The 21975-nt window shown below is 46.4% G+C and overlaps 1 protein-coding gene across 1 annotated transcript in view; it reads left to right on the top strand.

Annotated features, from left to right (window-relative positions):
* Positions 1-1411: 1411 nt before the first annotated feature.
* The window catches only part of LOC127572623 (hepatocyte growth factor activator), a 57447-nt gene continuing 36883 nt past the window's right edge, over positions 1412-21975 (top strand). Inside the window, exons 1-5 of the mRNA XM_052020089.1 lie at positions 1412-1640; positions 9041-9125; positions 16377-16473; positions 17959-18032; positions 19489-19602. Of these exons, the coding sequence (XP_051876049.1) occupies positions 1578-1640; positions 9041-9125; positions 16377-16473; positions 17959-18032; positions 19489-19602 (433 nt within the window). The 5' untranslated portion in view covers positions 1412-1577. The remainder of the gene's footprint in view (positions 1641-9040; positions 9126-16376; positions 16474-17958; positions 18033-19488; positions 19603-21975) is intronic.

Below are 21975 nucleotides of genomic sequence, written 5' to 3' on the forward strand. Positions count from 1 at the left end.
TTACTTCGACTCTGACTAATTTAAATTTATGTTAACTTTTGTTTGTCGTGTTTGTAATGTACTGTGCTACTGCTGCAAAAAGCGAATCTTCATGGCATTTACGCCCTGGGTATTTATGCCTATGACAATAAACCTGAACTTGAACTTCTGAAAAAATTGAATTGTATTTTACACAGTACTGTAGTAGGCAGGCACGGTTGTGTAGCGGTTAGCGTAACGCTATTAAGGTAAGATAAGATAACTTTATCTTTATTATCTTTATTAGTCACATGTACATCGAAACGCACAGTGAAATGCATCTTTTGCATAGAATGTTCTGGGGGCAGTCCGCAAGTGTCGCCATGCTTCCGGCGTCAACATAGCATGCCCACAACTTCCTAACCTGTACGTCTTTGGAATGTGGGAGGAAACCGGAGCACCCGGAGGAAACCCATGCAGACACAGGGAGAACGTACAAACTCCTTACAGACAGTGGCCGGAATTGAACCTGGGTCACTGGCGCTGTAATAGCGTTACACTAACAACCTGGGTTCAATTCTGGCCGCTGTCTACGTTTTCCCCGTGACTGTGTAGATTTCCTCCAGGTGCTCCGCTTTCCTCCCACTTTCCAAAGACGTACGGGTTAGGAAATTGTGGGCATGCTATGTTGGCACTGGAATCGTGGCGACACTTGTGAGCTGCCCCCAGAACACTCTACACAAAAGATGCATTTCACTCTGTTTCGATGTACATGTGACTAATATAGATATCTTTGATCTTAATCTTAAAGGAAAAAGCTCACATCTCTTTTCCCTCAAAACATTGACCTCAGACATCAGAAGTCTACTGGTTTTTAATAGAAAGATGAAGCCAGCCCTTTAGATTTGAAGAACTCAAATAATTATGAATTGTAAAATCTTGTCCAATTTTTTTTATGATGTGTTTGAAGTGTATGATATTGCAGTGTTAAATTTTAAAGCATGGAAAACCTGTTGTTCCAAAGATAATATATGGCATAAATTGAAAGATGACTGAAAAATTAAATGGTGAGAAGTTACTATGCATACATACCAACGATGGTGGTGTGTATTTAACTTGTAGTCACGCCAACAAGCTTCCAGGCAATAATGGTGTATAAGGCAATGTCCTTCCATTTGACATTCCACCTCTTTGATTAAGGGTTGGGTCTCTCTTTTGTGTCCTGTCTATCTTATTTAATGATGGCTCTGTGAAGGACTGAGGGACATAGTCTGCATTAAATGTGATTTGTTTCTGCTGATGCGTCACTGGCCAGTCACAAGGCTTTCAGAAGCTTCCTATCCTGCTTATCAGATGACATATCACTCCAAAGGTGAATGGGATAGTTCTGATGTTGACTTATCTCAAACGGTGGCCATTTTCCTTGCTGTTTAGTTAATGATCAATGCCACTATTGACTGCAGGACACAAACTCCAGTAGAACTTCAGTCGTAGCGGTGTTGAGGTAATTTTGGCGAGGGGTGGGGACGAAGTGAGGTCAAATAACCATTTAATGTTTGGATGTTAGAAGTTTACATCAGCGTGAGGCTAAACAAGCGCCGATCTGTGTCCAGGGCACCATGCTGGTACTCTACCCAGTGGTCCTTGTCTGCTGCTCTCTTGTAGGTGGAATGGCAAAGCAGGTACGTTTGCTTTTGTCCTGTAGCAGGCTTGCAAAGAGTTAAGCACCCTTGGCCAGTTAAAGCTGCACATCGTGAGGGCCCGGCTTTTAGTGGCCTTTTGGCTGCACAGGTTGACAGGGCGGTAAAGAAGGCATATGGCATTCTTGCCTTTATTTGTCGAGGCACTGTGTTCAAGAGTCAGGAAGTTACGTTGCAGCTGTATAAAACTCTGGTTAGGCCGCACCTGGAGTATTGCATTCAGTTCTGGTCACCCCATTACAGGAAGGACGAGGAGGCTTTGGAGAGGGTGCAGAAGAGGTTCACCAGGATGCTGCCTGGATTAGAGGGTTATCTAGTTCTTAGAACAGTACAACACAGTACAGGCCCTTCAGCCCGCGATGTTGTGCCAACCTGTATAAACCTACTCCATGATCAACCTAACCCTTCCTTCCTACACTGCCCATAACCCTCCATCTTTCTTACATCCATGTGCCTATCTAAGAGTCTTTTACATGTCCCTATCAGTCTCTACCACCACCCCCGGCAGTGCATTCCAGGCACACAACACTCTCTGTATATTCCCCACCTGACTCCATCTGCCAATCACCCCTCCCCATCTGGATCCATGTATCGCTTGACAGTGTTTGCCCCACCCCCTCCCCCTCACCTCTTTATACTGACTGTCTCCCCTCTACTCTCAGTCCAGATGAAGGGTCTCAACCCGAATCGTTGACTGTCCATATCCCTCCACAGATGCTGCCTGACCCGCTGAATTCCTCCAGCCACTCATTTTAACTTAGACTTATTAACTTAGTCTTTAGCTATAAGGAGAGGTTAGAGAGTGAAAAACTTGTCTTGCACACCGTTCATACAGATCAATTCATTACACAGTGCATTGAGGTAGTACAAGGAAAAAGCAGTAACAGAATGCAGAGTAAAGTGTAACAGTTATAGAGAAAGTGCAGTGTAGGTAGACAATAAAGTGCAAGGCCATAGTGAGGTAGATTGTGAGGTCAAGAGTCCATCTTAGTCTACTCTCAGTCCAGATGGGTGTCTGGAACGTGCAGCCAGTGGAGGTGGTGGAGGTAGACACGATACTAATGGTTAAGAGGCTTTGAGACAGACACAGGAACAGGCAGACAAAGGAGGGATTTGGACCATGTGCAGGCAATGAAATTAGTTCAAACTGGCATTATGTTCGGCACAGACATTGTGGGTCGAGGGGCCTGTTCCTGTGCCGTACTGTTCTGCGTTCTATGTTCTAAGTAACATCCCTCACAAACCCAGGACATCTCAGTCTGCTTTACAGCCAATGAACAGGGGCCACTGTTGTAGGGAGTGTGGTAGCTAATCTATGCACAGCAAGATCTCACAGGTCACTTGCTATATTGTCTGTTGTCACTTGCTCTGTTGTAAAGACTGCTGATGGATAAATATTGGCCTGGATTCCTCTGAAAACCTCCCCTAACCCCAACTCTACTTCTTCTCAATGGTAACTGTGATATCTGGAACGCGCTGCCTGAGGGGGTAATGGAGGCAGAGACTCTCACAACATTTACGAGCACTTGAATGGCCAAGGCATCGAAATCTATGCACCACGTGCTGGTAAATGGGATTAGTGTTTATGGGTGGTTGATAGCATGGATGTGATGGGCTGAAGGGCCTGTTTCTGTGCCATGTGATGCTACCTTTCTTGAGATATTAAGTTCTGTGTGCCAGAAGATCCGTTCAAAGGAGATAACTTTTGGGAGTGGTGCTGGGTGTGTACTGGGAGAGAGTAAAAGATTTTTCTCATACCAAGGCTGGATTGTGGGACATGTTACAGCTGGGGGCTGGCAGAGCTCAATAAATCTTAGAAATATTCAACATTAGGGGGATTGGACACAGATGGACAAGGAGTGAGATCAGAATTGGTAGCACTGATGTAAATTATTAAGTGTTAAGGCAGAGGTAGTTGTTCGGTCTATCAAGTCATTACTGAGCAATCCTATCATCCTTTAAGAGTCTAAATAACTTCTATGTTACTGCACTACTAATCTAGAGACCTGGGGTAATACTCCCAAATCATAAGTTCCAACCATACCATGGCAAGTGTGACAAATTATTCCTCCTAAACTTTTCCTGTGGCTGTAAGATCTGCTACACAATGGCACGAAAGCCATGATCTTAACCAACCGTTCATAACAGACCCAATCTCAGTGCAAGGGGCTGTCCAAGTGTCTTTTAAATGCTGTAATTGTACCTGCCTGAACCAATTCCTCTGGTGGCTCGTTCCATACACCCACCACCCTCTGTGAAGAAGTTGCCCCTCAGGTCCCTTTTAAATCTTTCACCTCTCACCTTAAACCTATGCCCTCTAGTATCTAATTCCCTATCCCCGGGAAAAACACTGTGTGTATTCACCCTATCTATGCCCCTCATGACTTTATACACCTCTATAAGGTTCCCCCATCCACATTCTCAAAGGTCCTGTTTCGGATCTTCATTGTCAGTGTCAGACCTTTGTTATACAGTGGAGGAAGGTTGGTAGAGGATGTTTTGTGGGTGTTGAGTGTAAGACCCCTCCTCTCGCACCCTTCAGGGAACAAGTTAACAATGGCTTGGAGCTTGGGTTCCAAACATGTGCCACATGTGCACCGCGGGTTGATAACTGAAGATGGGGTGTCCTTCTTTCTGGAGTAGACACAATGTAGATTGAATAATTTCCTCTTTGTCCTTTAGATTAGCTGCACTCCAGCAGGAAGCTTGTTGGAGATGAGGAATAAGAATGTGGTGAGCAAGGTTGAAGAAAGTGTTCAGGTGATGACTTGGAGACACAAGAGATTCTGCAGATGCTGGGATCTGGAGCAACCCACACAAAATGCTAGAGGAACTCAGCAGGTCAGGCAGCATCTATGGAGGGGAATAAACAGTTGACGTTTTGGGTCCAGATGAAGGGTCTCGACCCGAAACGTCGACTGTTTATTTCCCTCCATAGCTGCTGCCTGACCTGCTGAGTTTCTCCAGCACTTTGTGTGTGATGCTTGTTTGACACCAGGCTGCACTGAGATTGGATAAAATCAAAACAGAAAATGCTGGAAATACTCAGCAGGTCAGGCAGCGTGTGTGGGAAGAGAAACAGAGTTAACAATGAAGACCCTACATCAGACCCTTGCACTGAGATTGGGTCTGTTATGAACTGTTGGTTAAGATCATGGCTTGCGTGCCATTGTGTAGCAAATCTTACAGCCATGAAATTTCTTTTGTAGTTCAGTCACGGTTTTAGCATGGGGAGACCAGCAACCAATCTATACACAGAAGGTCTCACAAGCACTGTGATGATGAGGTGCGGGACAGTGGTGCTGAATAATGAGGGTCGGCTCTGTGATGTGGAGATTCAGCTGGATGAAGCAGGAAGTGACTGGGACCTGGGTTTGGAGGGTTAGCTATCTGGGTCACCGGAAGCCAAGTTGGACAGGCTGCGGAGTTACTGGAAGGAAATAAGATATCTTTATTAGTCACATGTACATTGAAACACACGGCGAAATGCATCTTTTGCGTCCAGTGTTCTGGGGGCAGCTCACAAGTGTCGCCACGCTTCCGGCGCCAACATAGCATGCCCACAACTTCCTAACCCATATGTCTTTAGAATGTGGGAGGAAATCAGAGCACCCGGAGGAAACCCACGCAGACACGGGGAGAACGTACAAACTCCTTACAGACAGCGGCTGGAATTGAACCCAAGTCGCTGGCGCTGTAATAGCATTACACTAACTGCTACACTACCGTGCCTGCCCCTCAGGACTACCAGGCCAGGACTCCAGGAATCAGGACAAAATCAGACCCTTGGACTTCTAGTTCAGGACTGTCCCGACCAAATAAAGATGGGTGGTTGCTCGCTCTGAAGGCGCAGCTCCCCTTTACCCATCTGATGAGCCTTGGTCCCACTCCGAATTTTTTTTCATTGCACCTGTGCATACATGTACTTGTGCATATGACACTAAACTCGACTTTGACTTTGAATATCACCACCTCAACAGGATCGAGTCACACTTCTGCTGTCTTCCACGCCAATAATTTTACATAGAACATAGAACACTACAGCACAGTATGTGCCCTTCGGCCCACAGTGTTGTGCCGACATTTTATCCTGCTCTAAGATCTATCTAACACTTCCCTCCCACATAGCCCCCTATTTTTCTATCATTTATGTGTCTATCTAAGCGTCTTTTATATGACCCTAAAGTATCTGCACCCACAACCTCTGCCGGCAGTGCATTCCACACACCCACCACTCTCTGTGTAAAAAACTTACCCCGACATCCCCCTTATACCTTCCTCCAATCACCTTAAAATTATGTCCCCTCATGTTAGCCATTGTCGCCCTGGGAAAAGGTCTCTGACTGTCCACTCCATCTATGCCTCTTATCATCTTGTACACCTCTATCAAGTCACCTCTCATTCTCCTCCTCTCCAAAGAGAAAAGCCCCAGCTCACTCAACCTATCCTCATAAGACATGCTCTCCAATCCAGGCAGCATCCTGGTAAACCTCCTATGCACCCTCTCTAAATCTAAAACATGCTTCCTATGAGGCGACCAGAGCTGAACACAATACTCCAAGTGTGGTCTGACCAGAGTTCTATAGAGTTGCAACATCACCTTGTGGCTCTTGAACTCAATACCCTGACTAATGAAGGTTAACACTCCATACGTCTTCTTAACAACCCTATCAACCTGCGCAGCAACCTTGAGGGATCTATGGACGTGGACCCCAAGATCCCCCTGTTCCTCCACACTGCTAGGAGTCCTGCCATTAACCTTGTATTCTGCCTTCGAATTTTCAGCACCAGGTGTGTAGTTTCTAGAATTATTAAATTGTTATGGCATTTAAGGAGGCCATTTATCCCTTCAGCCTATGCTAGTTGCTTGTGGAGCACTTCCTTTCTCCTGCTCTTTCCCCACACAGCGAATAATGTCCTCTCAAGTGAATGCACAGTCGTTTTCCTTGAATGCACGCAGTCTTTTTCCCAGGGAAAGGGAACCAAAAACGAGAGGGCATAAGTTTACAGTGAGAGGGGAAAGATTTAAAAAGGACTTGAGGGGCAACTTCTTCACACAGAGGCTGGTGCGTACATGGAATGAGCTGCCGGAGAAAGTAGATGAGGCAGGTGCAGAAACTAGTTGAGAGCAATTCATAATCCTGGCAGATGATCTTAATGGACTGTTTCTTTATATTCTCCATGACATAATATTACAACTTCTGCAAAAAACAAACTGCTGGAAGAACTCAACAGGTCAAGCAGCATCTATTGGTATTGGTTTATTATTGTCACATGTACCAAGGTGCAGTGAAAAACTTGTCTTGCATACCGATCGTACAGGTCAATTCATTACACAGTGCAGTTACATTGGGTTAGTACATTGAAGTAGTACAGGTAAAAACAATAACAGTACAGAGTAAAGTGTCACAGCTGCAGGGAAGTGCAGTGCAATAAGTGCAAGGTCACAAGGTAGATCATGAGGTCAGAGTCCATCTCATCGTATAATGGAACTGTTCAATAGTCTTATCGCAGTGGGATAGAAGCTGTCCTTAAGCCTGGTGGTACGTGCCCTCAGGCTCCTGTATCTTCTACCTGATGGAAGAGGAGAGAAGAGAGAATGACCTGGGTGGGTGGGGTCTTTGATTATGCTGGCTGCTTCGCCAAGGCAGCGAGAGGTAAAGACAGAGTCCAAGGAAGGGATGCTGGTTTCCGTGACGCACTGGGCTGTGTCCACAGATCTCTGCAGTTTCTTGCGGTCTCAGGCAGAGCAGTTGCCATACCAAGCCGTGATGCATCCAGATAGGATGCTTTCTATGGTGCATCGATAAAAGTTGGTGAGTCTCGCCCATCTATCTGCCTCTGCTAATCGTATGATTGCCTTTGTTACATTAATGGCCAAACGATCCATTTTGCTTAAATGGAAGGATCCAATACCCCCTACTACTTTTCAATGGCTCTCTCAAACTATATCATGTTTAAACATGGAAAAATTAGGAGTGGTACTGTTGATCCTTCGCTTAAATTTGAGGAAGTTTGGAGTCCATTTATTCAATATTTTCACATGATGTAGATCCCCTTATAATAACCTTTCAATTTAGAGGAACGGAGTTGATGACATAATATTGCTCTGTTTCTATTTGAGAAATTTTAGCCCAGTTTTTAAAAATTTTTTTTTCTTTAGCTTAGTTTGGTTTGATATATTGTTTATAATTTTTCTTATTGTTTTGGGGATTTTTTTTCTTTTATATTTTATAATAAATCTTTTTCTTTTATATTATATTCATTCATGAACAGATCATTGGATCTACAGTTTTTTTAATACTTTATTGTTCTTTATGATTATCCATGTCATGATTGTTCTCCTGATCTCTTTGTATTACATGTATAAACATTGATATATTAATCTTTATTAATTTGAAAACTAATAAAAAGATTGAAAAAGAAAAGTTGATGAGTCTCAAAGGGGACACTCCAAATTTCTTTAGTCTCCTGAGGAAGTAGAGGTACTGGTGAGCTTTCTTGGCCATGGCATCTATGTGGTTGGACCAGGACAGGCTATTGGTGATGTTCATTCCTAGGAACTTGAAGCTGTCAACCATCTCGACCTCAGCACCATTGATTTTGACAGGTGCATGTACACCGCCCCCTTTCCTGAAGTCAATGACCAGCTCTTTTGTTTTGTTGACATTGAGGGAAAGGTTGTTGTCATAACACCACGCCACTAAGCTCCCTATCTCCTTCCTGTACTCCGACTCATCTTTGTTTGAGATTTGGCCTACTATGGTGGTATCATCTGCAAACTTGTCGATGGAACATCTGTGGAGGGAAATGGACAGTCAATGTTTCAAGTTGAGACCCTTCATCTAGACTCATGAAGAATAATAATAATATTTATTTATTAGTCACATGTACATCGAAACACATCTTTTTGCGTTAGTGAGAATGTGCTGGGGGGCAGCCTGTAAGTGTCGCCACTCTTCCGGCGCCAACATAGCATGCCCACAACTTCCTAACCCGTATATCTTTGGAATGTGGGAGGAAACCGGAGCATCCGGAGGAAACCCACGCAGACATGGGGAGAACGTACAAACTCCTTACAGACAGTGGCCGGAATTGAACCCGGGTCGCTGGCGTGGTAGTAGCGTTACGCTAACCGCTACACCATCGTGGCACCCACACATGTCCAGATGAAGGGTCTCGACCCGAAACATCGACTGTCCATTTCCCCCCACAGATGCTGCCTGACCCGCTGAGTTCCTCCAGCGGTTTTTTGCTCCAGATTCCAGCCTCTCTTGTGTCTCCAAGTTACAGGGGGATATAGTTTATAATCTCTGGAGCCTGTGTGCAGACCTGAGAATGTGAGTACCAACTTCCAACACCTTTTGTATTTGGATTCACAGGGTGCAGTATCTTCCAAATCAGGGGTTCCCAGGGATGGGCATGAGGATCAAGGCCCCCCGCACCTCTTGCGACACCACCGCACAGGTAAAAATTCAGGGCTACCTTCAACCTGAGGTTTGTTCTATGGTCACTCTGTGTACTGAGATATGTGGTGGTTGGTGGGAGGAGGGAGAAGCTGGGGATGGAATGGAGAGTGTGAAGTTCCAAATAGCCATAGGGTGGTGACTCTTTGCAAGATACTCTCAGCAGGTCTATTTATTATAATCATTATTAAATCTAAATTCTATGTCTAAGAATTCCTCATCATGGACATTTCCACTGTACCGTCCTCCATCTGCCTATCACCCCTCCTCACCTGGATCCACTTGTCAGCTCTTGGTCCACTCCTGCCCCTCACCTCTTTATATTGGCTATGGAGCCCTCCTACCCCAGTCATTCTCTCTTCTCCTCCCTTCCACCATCGTGGACCTCAAGAGGCGGCGCCTCAAGAAGGCGGCATCCATCATTAAGGCCCCTCACCATCCGGGACATGCCCTCTTCGCATTACCACCATCGGGGAGGAGGTACAGGAGCCTGAAGACCCACACTCAATGATTCAGGAACAGATTCTTCCCCTCCGCCATCAGATTTCTGAACGGCCCATGAATCCGTGAACACTACCTCATTATTCATTTCTTTTTGCACTATTTAATTATTTTGTAATTTAATAGTAATTTTTATGTCTTTACACTGTACTGCTGCTGCAAAACAACAAATTTCATGACATATAAGACAGTGATAATAAGCCCAATTCTGATTCCATCAGGCAGAAGGTACAAAAGCTTGAGAACACACAGCACCAGGCTCAAGGACAGCTTCTATCCCGCTGTTATAAGACTCTTGAAAGAACCTCTTATATGATAAAAATGATCTCTCAATCTATCTCGTCATGGCCCTTGCACCTCATTGTCTGCCTGCACTGCACTTTCTCTGCAACTGTAACACTTTATTCTGCATTCTGTTATTGCTTTTCCCTTTGTACTGCCTCGTTGTACTTACAGTTTGTGTGGAGTGATCTGTCTGGATTGCATGCAAGCAAAGCTTTTCACTGTATCTCAGTGCATGTGACAAAAATAAACCGATTACCAATTACCAAGTTCGGATAAGACCATAAGACATAGGAGCAGAATTAGGCCACTCAGCCCATCGAGTCTGCTCTGCCATTTGATCATGGCTGATTTATTTTTCCCTCTCAACCCCATTCTCCTGCCTTCTCCCAATAACGAACCTATCAACCTCCACTTGAATATACCCAATGACTTGGCCTCCGTAGCCGTCTGTGGCAATGAATTCCACAGACTCACTGCCTTCTGGCTAAAGAAATTCCTCCTCATCTCTGTTCTAAAGGGACATTCTTCTATTCTGAGGCTGTACCCTCTGGTCCTAGACTTTCCCACTAGTGGAAACATCCTCTCCACATCCACTCTATCCAGGCCTTTCAATATTCGGTAGGTTTCAATGAGATCCCCCCTCATCCTTCTAAACTCCAGTGAGTACAGGCCCAGAGCCATCAAACACTCCTCATACGTTAACCCTTTCATCCCTGGGATCATTCTCTTAAACCTCCTCTGGACTGTCTCCAATGCCAGCACATCCTTCCTTAGACATGGGGCCCGAAACTGCACACAATACTCCAAATGTGGTCTGACCAATGCCTTATAAACCCTCAGCATTAAATCCTTGCTTTTATATTCTAGTCCTCTTGAAGTTAATGCTGAGATTGCATTTGCCTTCCTTACTACTGACTCAACCTGCAAGTTAACCTTTAGGGAATCCTGCACTAGGACTCCCAAGTCCCTTTGCCCCTCCGATTTCTGAATTCGCTCTCCATTTAGAAAATAGTCTACACCTTTATTCCTTCTACCAAAGTGCATGACTGAACACTTCCCTACGCTCTATTCCATCTGCCACTTCTTTGCCCATTCTCCCAACCCGTCCAAGTCCTTCTGCAGACTCCCTGCTTCCTCAGCACTACCTGCCTATCATTGTATCTACTTATCATTGTATCATCCGCAAACTTGGCCACAAAGCCATCAATTCCATCATCCAGATCATTAACATATAATTTGAAAAGTAGCGGACTCAACTTCAACCTCTGAGGTCACTGAGCGCCACTCGTCCCTGGCAGCCAACCAGGAAAGGCCCCCTTTATTCCCACTCTTTGCCTTCTGCCAGTCAGCCAATCTATCCATGTTAGCACCTTTCCTGTAATACCATGGGCTCCTATCTTGTTTAGCAGCCTCACTGGCAGCACCTTGTCAAAGGCCTTCTGAAAATCAAAGTGAACAATATCCACTGACTCTCCTTTGTCTGTCCTGCTTGTTACTTCCTCAAAGAATTCCAACAGATTTGTCAGGCAAGATCTCCCCTTAAGGAAACCATGCTGACTTCGGCCCATTTTATCATGAGATTCCACATACCCTGAAACCTCATCCTTAATAATGGACTGTAACATCTTACCAACCACTGAAGTCGGGCTAACTAGCCTCCCTCCCTCCCTTCTTAAAGAGTGGAGTGACATTTGTGATTTTCCAGTCCTCTGGAACCACTCCTGACTCTAGTGATTCTTGAAGGATCACAACTAATGCCTCCAGAGGGTGAGGGGGAGTGGGGGAAATGGGACAAGTGATGGGAAATGGGCTGTTTCTTAAGAAGGGCTTCAGTTGTACGGAGAAATTGTGCAGATTTCCTTCGAGCAACCTGAGAAAGGAGAAACTGGCTTTGGGTGGGCGCAGCTTCGCCAGAAATGGTACCAGTGGGTCAACTGATCTTAGGATAGTAGAAGGTTTATAATGCAGGAGACCATCCTGTTCACCATATCTGCTCTGGTCAAAGAAGAGCTACCCAACCTAATCCCTCCTTCCAGCATTGGGTCCGTGGCCCTGTGGGTCACAGCTATTCAAATACACATTCAAGTACTTTTTGAACATCCACCTCCATCTGCCCATCACACACTGGGTCCCCTCCCCCACCGTTCCCCTCTGCCCTCCCCATCCTCCCTTATTTTGTTCCTCGCTCCACCTTCCTCTCTGACAGCCCTTTGTCACCTCCACCCGTCACTCTCCCCTCCTCCATCTGCCTCTCACCCCTCCTCACCTGGATCCACCTATCCCCTGCCAGCTCTCGCTCCACCTCTGCATTCTGACTACCTCCCCTGTACCTTTCAGTCCAGATGAAGGGTCTCAACCTGAAAGGTCGACTGTCCATTTCCCTCCACAGATGCTGCCTGACCCGCTGAGTTCCTCCAGCAGTTTGTTTTTTGCTCCAGATTCCAACAGCTGCAGTCTCCTGTGTCTCCACTTTTTGAATGTGATAGTTTCTTCCATTCCACCCTTCCAAGCAGTGGGTTCCAGACCCCTACCTCGCTCCCTCATCTCCCCTCTATTCCTACCAATTACACTAATGCTCCCTAGTTTTTGACCCATCAAGGAGATTAGGCCCCTTCCAATTTACACTAACAAGAACACTCATGTATTTACATACCTCCACAGACCTCCACAGGAGTTCAGTCTCCTCTGTTCCAAAGAATACAACCCTAGCTTTTCAAGAAACTGCAGTTTTCCACCCCAGGGTTTCTCATTCTCAGGCCAATACTTATCCCTAATCAACATCACTAAAAACCAATACATATTTGTGGGATCTTGCTGTGCACACATTGGTGCCACATTTCCTACATTGCAAGAGTGTCTTCGCTTCAAACTTAATTCATTGGCCATTAAGCACCCTGATGTTGTGAGAGATACCGTCTACATTTGTTACAGACGGCAATCTCTTGCCCAGACAAGGGGCAAGATCATGGCTCATCGGTGGTGTGATGTGTGATTGAATGCCAGTAAAAATGCAAGGGTTGGGAGCAAGCTGATCGAGAGGCTGCAGTCAGAGGTTCTCAGTGAAACCTTGAAGACTCGAACCCTCAATGATGATCAAACCATGTATGTGTCTCCCCCTGGTGGTCTAGCTGCCTGAAGTGCAGAGATCAGACCTGGGACAACAAACAATCTGCTGGAAGAATTCAGCATGTCAAGCAGCACCTGTGGGAGAAAGGGAATTGTCGACATTTTGAGTCAAAATGTCGACAATTCCTTTCCTCACTGCTTGACCCGCCGAGTTCCAGATTCCAGTATCTGCAGTCTCTTGTGTCTCCAGAGACCAGACCTACACCAGCTCCAGCCTGGCTGGCTGATCTCAGCCGGGGCCAAGCTCTAATTGATCTCAGGATCCTCAGAGTTGAGCATTTCCTGCTCTCCATTCAGCCGTACCTGGAGGAAGCACATTCCCAAGAAGATTCTCTCACATCAACCCACCTGCCTCTGTCTCCCAACTCCACCACTCCCCCTCCCCTACCTGACTCGACCTGCCCGTCATCCTCCACCCCTCCTCAGTCCGCCAATCACCTCAGGCTCCCGTCTCACCACTCCCCTTCCCCTCTGTATACCGGCCATCTCCCCTCTCCATTCTCAGTCCTGATGCAGGGTTTCGACCCGAAACGTTGACAACTCTTTCCCCCCCCTCCCAACAGATGCTGCTCAGCTCACTGAGTTCCTCCAGTAGATTGTTTGGTCCTCCACTAGTTACCTCCCACCAGTCTGAAAAGGACACATTTATCCCAACTCTCTCTTTTCTATGAGACAGCCACTTTTCAATCCATTCTAACATACTTCTTTGATACCATGGGCTTTTAATTTACGCACCAGCCTCCTATGTGGCATCTAGTCAAATAACTTTTGGAAACCTAAATACATTATATCTACAGGTTCCCCTCTATCAACTCTCCCTGTTACACCCTCAAAAGTTCAAGCAAATTTGTCAAACATGATTTACCTTTCATAAAACTACGTTGACAAGGTTTAATTACATTCAGCTTTCCTAAATGATTAGCTATTTCCTCTTTGATTATTGACTCCAGAGTCTTGCCAATAGTAGCTGTTAAACTCACTGCCCCGCAGTTCCCTGCCTTTATTGAACAAGGGAGTCACACCGGCTGTTTCCCCGTTCCTCTCCTAGTGCCTCACAGCTTCAGGGACCCAGGTTCGATCCCGGCCACTGATGCTGCCGGTGTGGAGTTTGCAAGTTCTCTCCATGACTGCACTGGGTTTCCCCAGGTCTCCAGTTTCCTCCCACATCCCAAGGACTTGCTGGTTGGTAAATTGGCTGTTGTGAACTCCCTCCTTGAAGAGGTTAATGAGAAGAAGAGTTAGTGGGCACGTGAGCGAGGATAAGTTGCAGGGATACGGGGAAATATGGGGAGCGGGTGTGGGACTAATGGGACTGATTCCCTGGGAGACAACATGGACCCAATAGGCCAGGTGACATCCTTAGAACATAGAACATGGAACAGTACAGCACAGGAACAGGCCCTTCGGCCCACGATGTCTGTGCCAATCTAAATTAGTCCCATCTGCCTGTGCATGGTCCATATCCCCCAATTCCCTGTCTGTTCATGTGTCTGTCTAAATGCCTCTTAAATGTCACTGTCATATCTGCTTGCATCACCTCCCCTGGCAGCGTGTTCCAGGCACCCACCACTCTCTGTGTGAAACAAAAACTTGCCATGTAGATCTCCTTTAAACATTCCTCTAGTGTTTGAAATTTCCACCCCGGAAAGAATCTTCCCTATCTATTCTTCTCATAATCTTATATACTTCTGTGCTATGCTGCTTAATATAGGATAATGCTGAAACCTGTGATTATAGATTTATATTTAACTTACTCATTCACAGACTTGCTGGTATACCTGGCTATTATTGTCTGTACCTAATGACCCCTTAGCTGAGGAGGTAGCTAGGAGTCTGGAGTCAAGTATAGGCCAGACTGGGTAAGGACGGCGGATTTCCTTTCCTGAAGGCCATCAGCGATCCAAGTGGACAGTCCAGCAGCTCTTGGAATTGGAATTGGTTTATTATTGTCACACGTACCGAGATCAGACAAGACAAGATTTCTTTATTAGTCACATGTACATCGAAACACACAGTGAAATGCAACTTTTGCGTAGAGTGTTCTGGGGGCAGCCCGCAAGTGTCGCTGCGCTTCTGACGCCAACATAGCACGCCCACAACTTCCTAACCCGTACATCTTTGGAATATGGGAGGAAACCGGAGCACCCGGAGGAAACCCATGCAGACGTGGGGAGAACGTACAAACTCCTTACAGACAGTGGCCGGAATTGAACCCGGGTTGCTGGTGGTGTAATAGCGTTACGCTAACCGCTACACTACCATGCCGTGCTGATACAGTGAGAAACTTTTGTTTGCATGCCTTTCAGCCAGATCATGCCCTGCATAATTACATCGAGGTAGTAAAAAGAAAACAGAATGCAGAATATAGTGTTACAGTTACAGAGAAAGTGCAGATAGACAAGTAAAGGTCAAGAGCCTTGACAAGGTAGATTGACAGATCAAGCGTTTTTCTTTGGTGAATGAGATGTCCGTTCAAGACTCTGATAACAGTGAGATAGAAGCTGTCCTTGAGCCTGGTGGTACATGCTTTTGGATCTTCTGTCCAACAGGGAAGGGGAGAAGAGAGAATGACTGGCAAAACCTCATCATTCAAGGAGTGCGGAGTGTAGAAGCTACAGCGAAAGTGCAGTGCAGCCAACTTGCTGATGCTGGCTTTATTTTTAAAGAAAATTCCACATCTATTTAATATCTTGGATTTGAAGCTGCTCACCTACCAAGGTGGGATTTGCGCACACGTCTCTAGGTAAATGGGCAAGGTATCAGGATAGAGACACAAGAGACTGCAGGGGCTGGAATCTGGAGCAACAGACACGGTAGTGTAGCGGTTAGCGTAACGCTTTACAGCACCAGTGACCTGGGTTCAATTCCGGCCGCTGTCTGTAAGGAGTTTGTACGTTCTCCCCGTGTCTGTGTGGGTCTCCTCCGGGTGCTCGGGTTTCCTCCCACATTCAAAAGACGTATGGGTTAGGAAGTTGTGGGCGTGTTATGTTGGCACTGGAAGCGTGGTGACCTTTGTGGGCTGCCCCCAGAACACTCTACGCAAAAGATGTATTTCACTGTGTGTTTCAATGTACATGTGACTAATAAAATATCTTATCTTATCCACCTCTTTATACTGGCTATCTCCCCTCTACCTTTCAGTCCAGAGGAAGGGTCTCGACCCAAAATATCGACTGTCTATTTCCCTCCTTGGACCCGCAGAGATCCTCTAGCTTTTTGTGTGTTGCTCAAGGTACCAGGATAGGTGCAGCCAGCCGGTGTCAGGGGAGACTGTACTGGGCCATGAGTGTGTTGACCTGCCAATCTGGATTTTACGCTGACTTGAATCTAACCTGTTCAGTCTTCACAGAAAGCGGGTCGATCTGCACCTTTCCCTTCCGGTATGGAGGCAAACTGTATCGGACTTGTGTGCTGAGCAAGCAGACGGGTAAAAAATGGTGAGTGCAAACTCCCTCTGCCTTTGGTCTGTCTGCTGGCAGGATAATGGGCTCAGGAAAATCTTGTTGGAATCTGTGTCAAGTTGCCCCTTTAATTGAATCATCGAGTAATACAGCACAGAAACAGGCCCTTCGGCTCAACTGGTCCATGCTGACCAAGATGCCCATCTAAGCTCATCTCATTTGCCTGCACTTGGCCAATATCCCTCTCAGCCATCCCTATCCATGTACCTGTCCAGGTACCTTTTAAATGTTGTCGATGTACCTGCCTCAACCACTTCCTCTGGCAGCTCATGATACACACCACTCTCTGTGTGAGGAGGTTGCCACCCAGGTCCAGAATTCATGCTCACCTTGCTGTACCTCTTGGTGTTGGAGGCCCCTACAAGAATGCTTAAAGAGCATCCTAGCACTATGCGCATCCCAGAGGAGACATTTCCATGTTGACATGCTTGATGATCCATTGAAGGGGTCATCAAACAGCATCCCAGAACATAGGCTGAGAGTTTCTTACCTCTCTCAGCGACACTCTACCAGCAGGGCTGTACAGTCAGGCATCTGAAAGTTTAAAAAAATCTGCAGATTTTGAAAAGCTGAAATAAAAACAGAAATGCTGAAAATTCTCAGCAGGTCAGGCAGCATCTGTAAGAGAGAGAGAGAGAAAGAGAGATTAACATTTAGATCAATGATCTTAACATTAAAACAGCCCTGTTATAAAAGATCACTGCCCTGAAACATTAGTAATAAAAACAGAAAATGCTTGAAATACTCAGCAGGTCAGGCAGCATCTGTGGAGAGAGAAATATAATCAATGTTTCAGGGTAGAAAATCTGGAAATGCTCAGCAGGTCGGGCAGACCTGGATGGAGAAGCAGAGTTAACGTTTCAGGTCAAAGGCCTTTCATGTTTTAATTATTACAAATATAGAACATAGAACATAGAACATAGAACACTACAGCACAGTACAGGCCCTTCAGCCCACAATGTTGCGCCGACATTTTATCCTGCTTTAAGATCTATCTAACTCTTCCCTCCCACATAGCCCCCTATTTTTCTATCATTCATGTGTCTATCTAAGAGTTTCTTAAATGTCCCTAATGTATCTGCCCCCACAACCTCTGCCGGCAGTGCGTTCCACATACCCACCACTCTGTGTAAAGAACTTACCCCTGACATCCCCCTTATATCTTCCTCCAATCACCTTAAAGTTATGTCCCCCTCCTGTTAGCCATTGTCACCCCGGGAAAAAGTCTCTGACTGTCCACTCGATCTATGCCTCTTATCATGTACACCTCTATCAAGTCACCTCTCATCCTCCTTCTCTCCAAAGAGAAAAGCCCTAGCTCGCTCAATAATCAATAATAAAAACAGAAGACCAGAAAGATTAACTCTGTTTCTCTCTCCACAGATGCTGCCCGACCTGCTGGGTATTCCCAGCATCGCCTGTTTTTATTTCTGTGCAACCAATGCTTTTGTTCTATTTCAGGTGTGCCACCACCCCTAATTACAACAAGGACAAGCAATGGGGCTATTGTGAAGGAATCCAGCCTCTAGCACACGGTACAGTTCCCTCTCTCGTATGAATGGAGGTGATTTCAATGCAAGAGAGAATTGGGCAGCCTGGAAAAAATTGCTGCTGAGTTTAGACTTGAGTTGGAGGCAGTCCAGAGAAAGTTCACTGGGTTCATTCTGAGAAGAAGTGGTTGTCGAATGAGGCAAGGTTGAGCAGGTTGGGACTATTCTCAGTGGAGTTTAGAAGAACGAGGTGAACGTGAAGCATTCTGAGGGGCTCAAGAAGATAGATGGTGAGACAGCGTTTCCTTCTGATGGGGAAATCCAGAGCTACTGATCTGAATCTCAGGATAAAGGTGCAAGAAGGAAAGGAAACAGGACATGGAAGGATGCTGAGAGGTGTGCAGGAACAGAGGGACCCTGGAAGGTTGTGTGACAGGCCAATAAGTTGGTTAAAAATGTACATGAATCATGGAGCCATGGAGTTATAAAGCACAGACACAGGCCCTTCAGCACCGCTTGTACGTGCTGACCATAATGTCTGTCCGAGTTAGTCCCATTTGCCTGTGTTTGGCCTATATCCCACTGAACCTTTCCTCAGAGTCACAGAGTCATACAACACAAAAGCAGGCCCTCCGGCCCAGCTGGTCCGCGCCAACCAAGATTCCCATCTAAGCTAGCCCCATTTGCCTGCATTTGGCCCATATCCCGCTAAGCCTTCCCCATCCATGTACCTGTCAAAGTACCTTTCAAATGTTGTTATTGTACCTGCCTCAACCATTTCCTCTGGCAGCTCGTTCCATATGCTAACCACCCTCTGGGTGAAAAAGTTGCCCCTCAGTTTCCCATCAAATCTCTTCCCCCTCACCTAGTCCTTGATTCCCCAACCCTGGGAAAAAGACTGTGCGCATTGATCCTATCTATACTGGAGATGGGATTCGGTGGGGTGTCTCTTTTTAGACTACAGACGCAATGTGCCAAATGGTTTCCTTCTGTGTCATTAATTTTAGATTAGATTGGATAAGATTTCTTTATTAGTCATATGTACATCGAAACACACAGTGCAATGCATCTTTTGTGTAGAGTGTTCTGGGGGCAGCCCGCAAGTGTTGCCACGCTTCCGGCGCCAACATAATATGCCCACAACTTCCTAACCTGTACGTCTTTGGAATGTGGGAGGAAACCGGAGCACACGGAGGAAACCCACACAGGCACGGGGAGAATGTACAAACTCCTTACAGAAAGCTAGGGCAGGGCTGAGTGGCTGTGGAGCCTAATTATGCTCCTGCTTCCTGAAGTTCCTGTTTTAATTGAGTGCATTGTGATTTTAAATTAGTGTTTAGGACTAGAAGGGCCGAATGGCCTGTCTTCTGTGCTGTAGTGTTCTATGGTTCTAATGTTGTAGGCAAATATGCTGTTTATTGTAAGAACGTCAAGTGACTTAAGTAAACTGCTTTAAGTATCATTGTTTTGCAGTCTAACCAATTTAGTATTCATTTGACAGATTATTGTCAGGACCATGCTTGCTGGCATGGAGGTGTCTGTGTTAATAATCCCAGCAACCAGAACTATACGTGTATATGCACCGATCCGTTCACAGGAGAGTTCTGTGAGAAAGGTGAGTCATAAGAACATTCTCACTGCTAAAAGCTTTGAACACAAGAAAATAGGAGCCACCAAGCCCCTCAGGCCTGCCCCACCATTCAATATAATTGTGGCTGATCTGACCCAGGCCTCGACTCCTCCTGCGCCAGTTCCCCATCGTCCTCAATCCCCCTGATCTTTCAAACATTTATCCACCTTCTTGTGAGCTAGCCTCCACAACCCCTGGGACAAAGATCTCCAGAGATTCACCATCCCCTGTGAGAAGAGACTTTGGTCCAGAACAATCTTGAAGAACGTGGCAGGGAGGAGACAGTCAGGTCCTGCTGTCCGTGGTACCTTCTGGTAACCCTGAATCCCATTGTCCGGAAGGAAGTTATCGAGTTTCTCTGGAAGCTCAGATCAGCCATGAGTTGATTAGATGGTTACCACTGACCAGAAACTGAACAGGAGTAGCCATGTACACAGTGTGGCTACAAGAGCAGGTCAGAGGCTGGGAATCCTGTGGTGACTAACTCACCTCCAATCTCCCCAAAACCTGTCCACCATCTGCAAGACTCAAGTCAGGAGTGCGATGGGACACTCTCCACTTGCCTGGATGAGAGCAGCTACAACAACACAAGAAGCTCAACACCATACAGGACGTGGCAGCCCATTTGACAGGCACCCCCTCCACACCCACTCACTCACTCCACCACTGATGCACAGTAGCAGCAGTGTGTACCATCTACAGGATGCACTGCAGCAACTCACTGAGACTCCTCAGACAGCACCTTCCAAACCCACCACCTCTACCAGCGAGAAGGACAAAGGCAGCAAACACACGGGGAACACTACCCCCTGGGAGTTGCCCTCCAAGCCACACACCATCCTGACTCACCCGTTCCTTCAGCGTCCCCAGGTCAAAATCCTGGAACTCCCTCCCTAATGGCACTGTGGGTGCCCCCACACCTCAAGGACTGCAGCGTTCAAGACGGCAGCTCATCACCACCTTCTCAAGGGGAGCTAAGGAAGGGTAATTAAATACTGGCTCAGCCTGCGAAGCCCACACCCCTTGAATGAACACATAAAGAAAGCACCTTGCTCTTGCTTCTATGTTCTTGTTGATGAAGCATGTCAGAGCATTGAATGGTCTCACGCCACACAAAAGCTTTTCACTGTATCGCAGTACATGTCACAATAATAAACCAATACCAATACCAATACATAGAGACACACACACACACACACACACACACACCCACACACACACACTCACAGACAGACACACACACCCACACACACACTCACAGACAGACACACACACCCACACACACACTCACAGACAGACAGACAGACACACACACACTCACACACACACACACACACACACACACACACACTCACAGACACACACACACACTCACACTCACAGACACTCACACTCACACACACAAACACACACACTCACACACACACTCACAGACACACACACACACTCACAGGCACACACTCACAGACAGACACACAGACACTCACATATACACACGCACACACGCACACACACATCCAAGGCCTCTGAAGTGGCTGTACCACATCCATCTCTTCTCCAAAGATCTCTTGCCAGTCATCAACCCAAGGGCATGCCCAGGAGCCCCTCGAGCCGCTGTGTCCCCCCTCCTATACAAGGTTTAGCCTGATATTTTCTCCCAGGTTTTCACTCAGTGTTAGTCACTGTTACACTCAACACCACTTCAAATGCCACTGGGCAAGGTGGAGTCCTTGTTCGGGGACCAGGTGGAGAGAGGGGTTTGGTTGTGGGTGGAGTCTTCCATAAAGTCATAGGAGGGGATTAGCTGGGTTTCTCCTTACTCTGTGAGTTGGTATGAAGTTGTACTTTGATGGAGCATTAATCTGTATATCAAACCAGCAGAAATGAACAGACATTAGAATCTGCTGTGGCTTCTAGCATTTATCCCTTCTGATCCAAACCACCCAACTGCCCACTGGGTGCACGGAGACACATCTGGGAAGAGGAACCGTGAGCGATCATTGGCTGTTTCTCGGACCTCCGGGAGACTTGCAGTGTTGTTCCCACAGATTCCCCAAAGGACTAGAACATAGAACAGTACAGCACAGGAACAGGCCCTTCGGCCCACCATGTCTGTGCCGACCATGGTGCCAGTCCAACTAATCTGCCCTCATGTGGTCTGTATCCCTCCATTCCCTGCCTGTTCATGTGTTCTGTTAAAATGCCTCTTAAGCATTGCTATCATATCTGCTTCCACCACTTCCCCTGGCAGTGCATTCCACACACCTACCCCTCTGCAAAAAAACTACTGATTTTGATAAAAGTTAATGGCCCAGAATTTCCATGTTAATGGGCTGCTTACACGATCCACAAGGAAAG

Source organism: Pristis pectinata, chromosome 7, assembly GCF_009764475.1.
Source record: "Pristis pectinata isolate sPriPec2 chromosome 7, sPriPec2.1.pri, whole genome shotgun sequence".
Lineage (NCBI taxonomy): Eukaryota > Metazoa > Chordata > Chondrichthyes > Rhinopristiformes > Pristidae > Pristis > Pristis pectinata.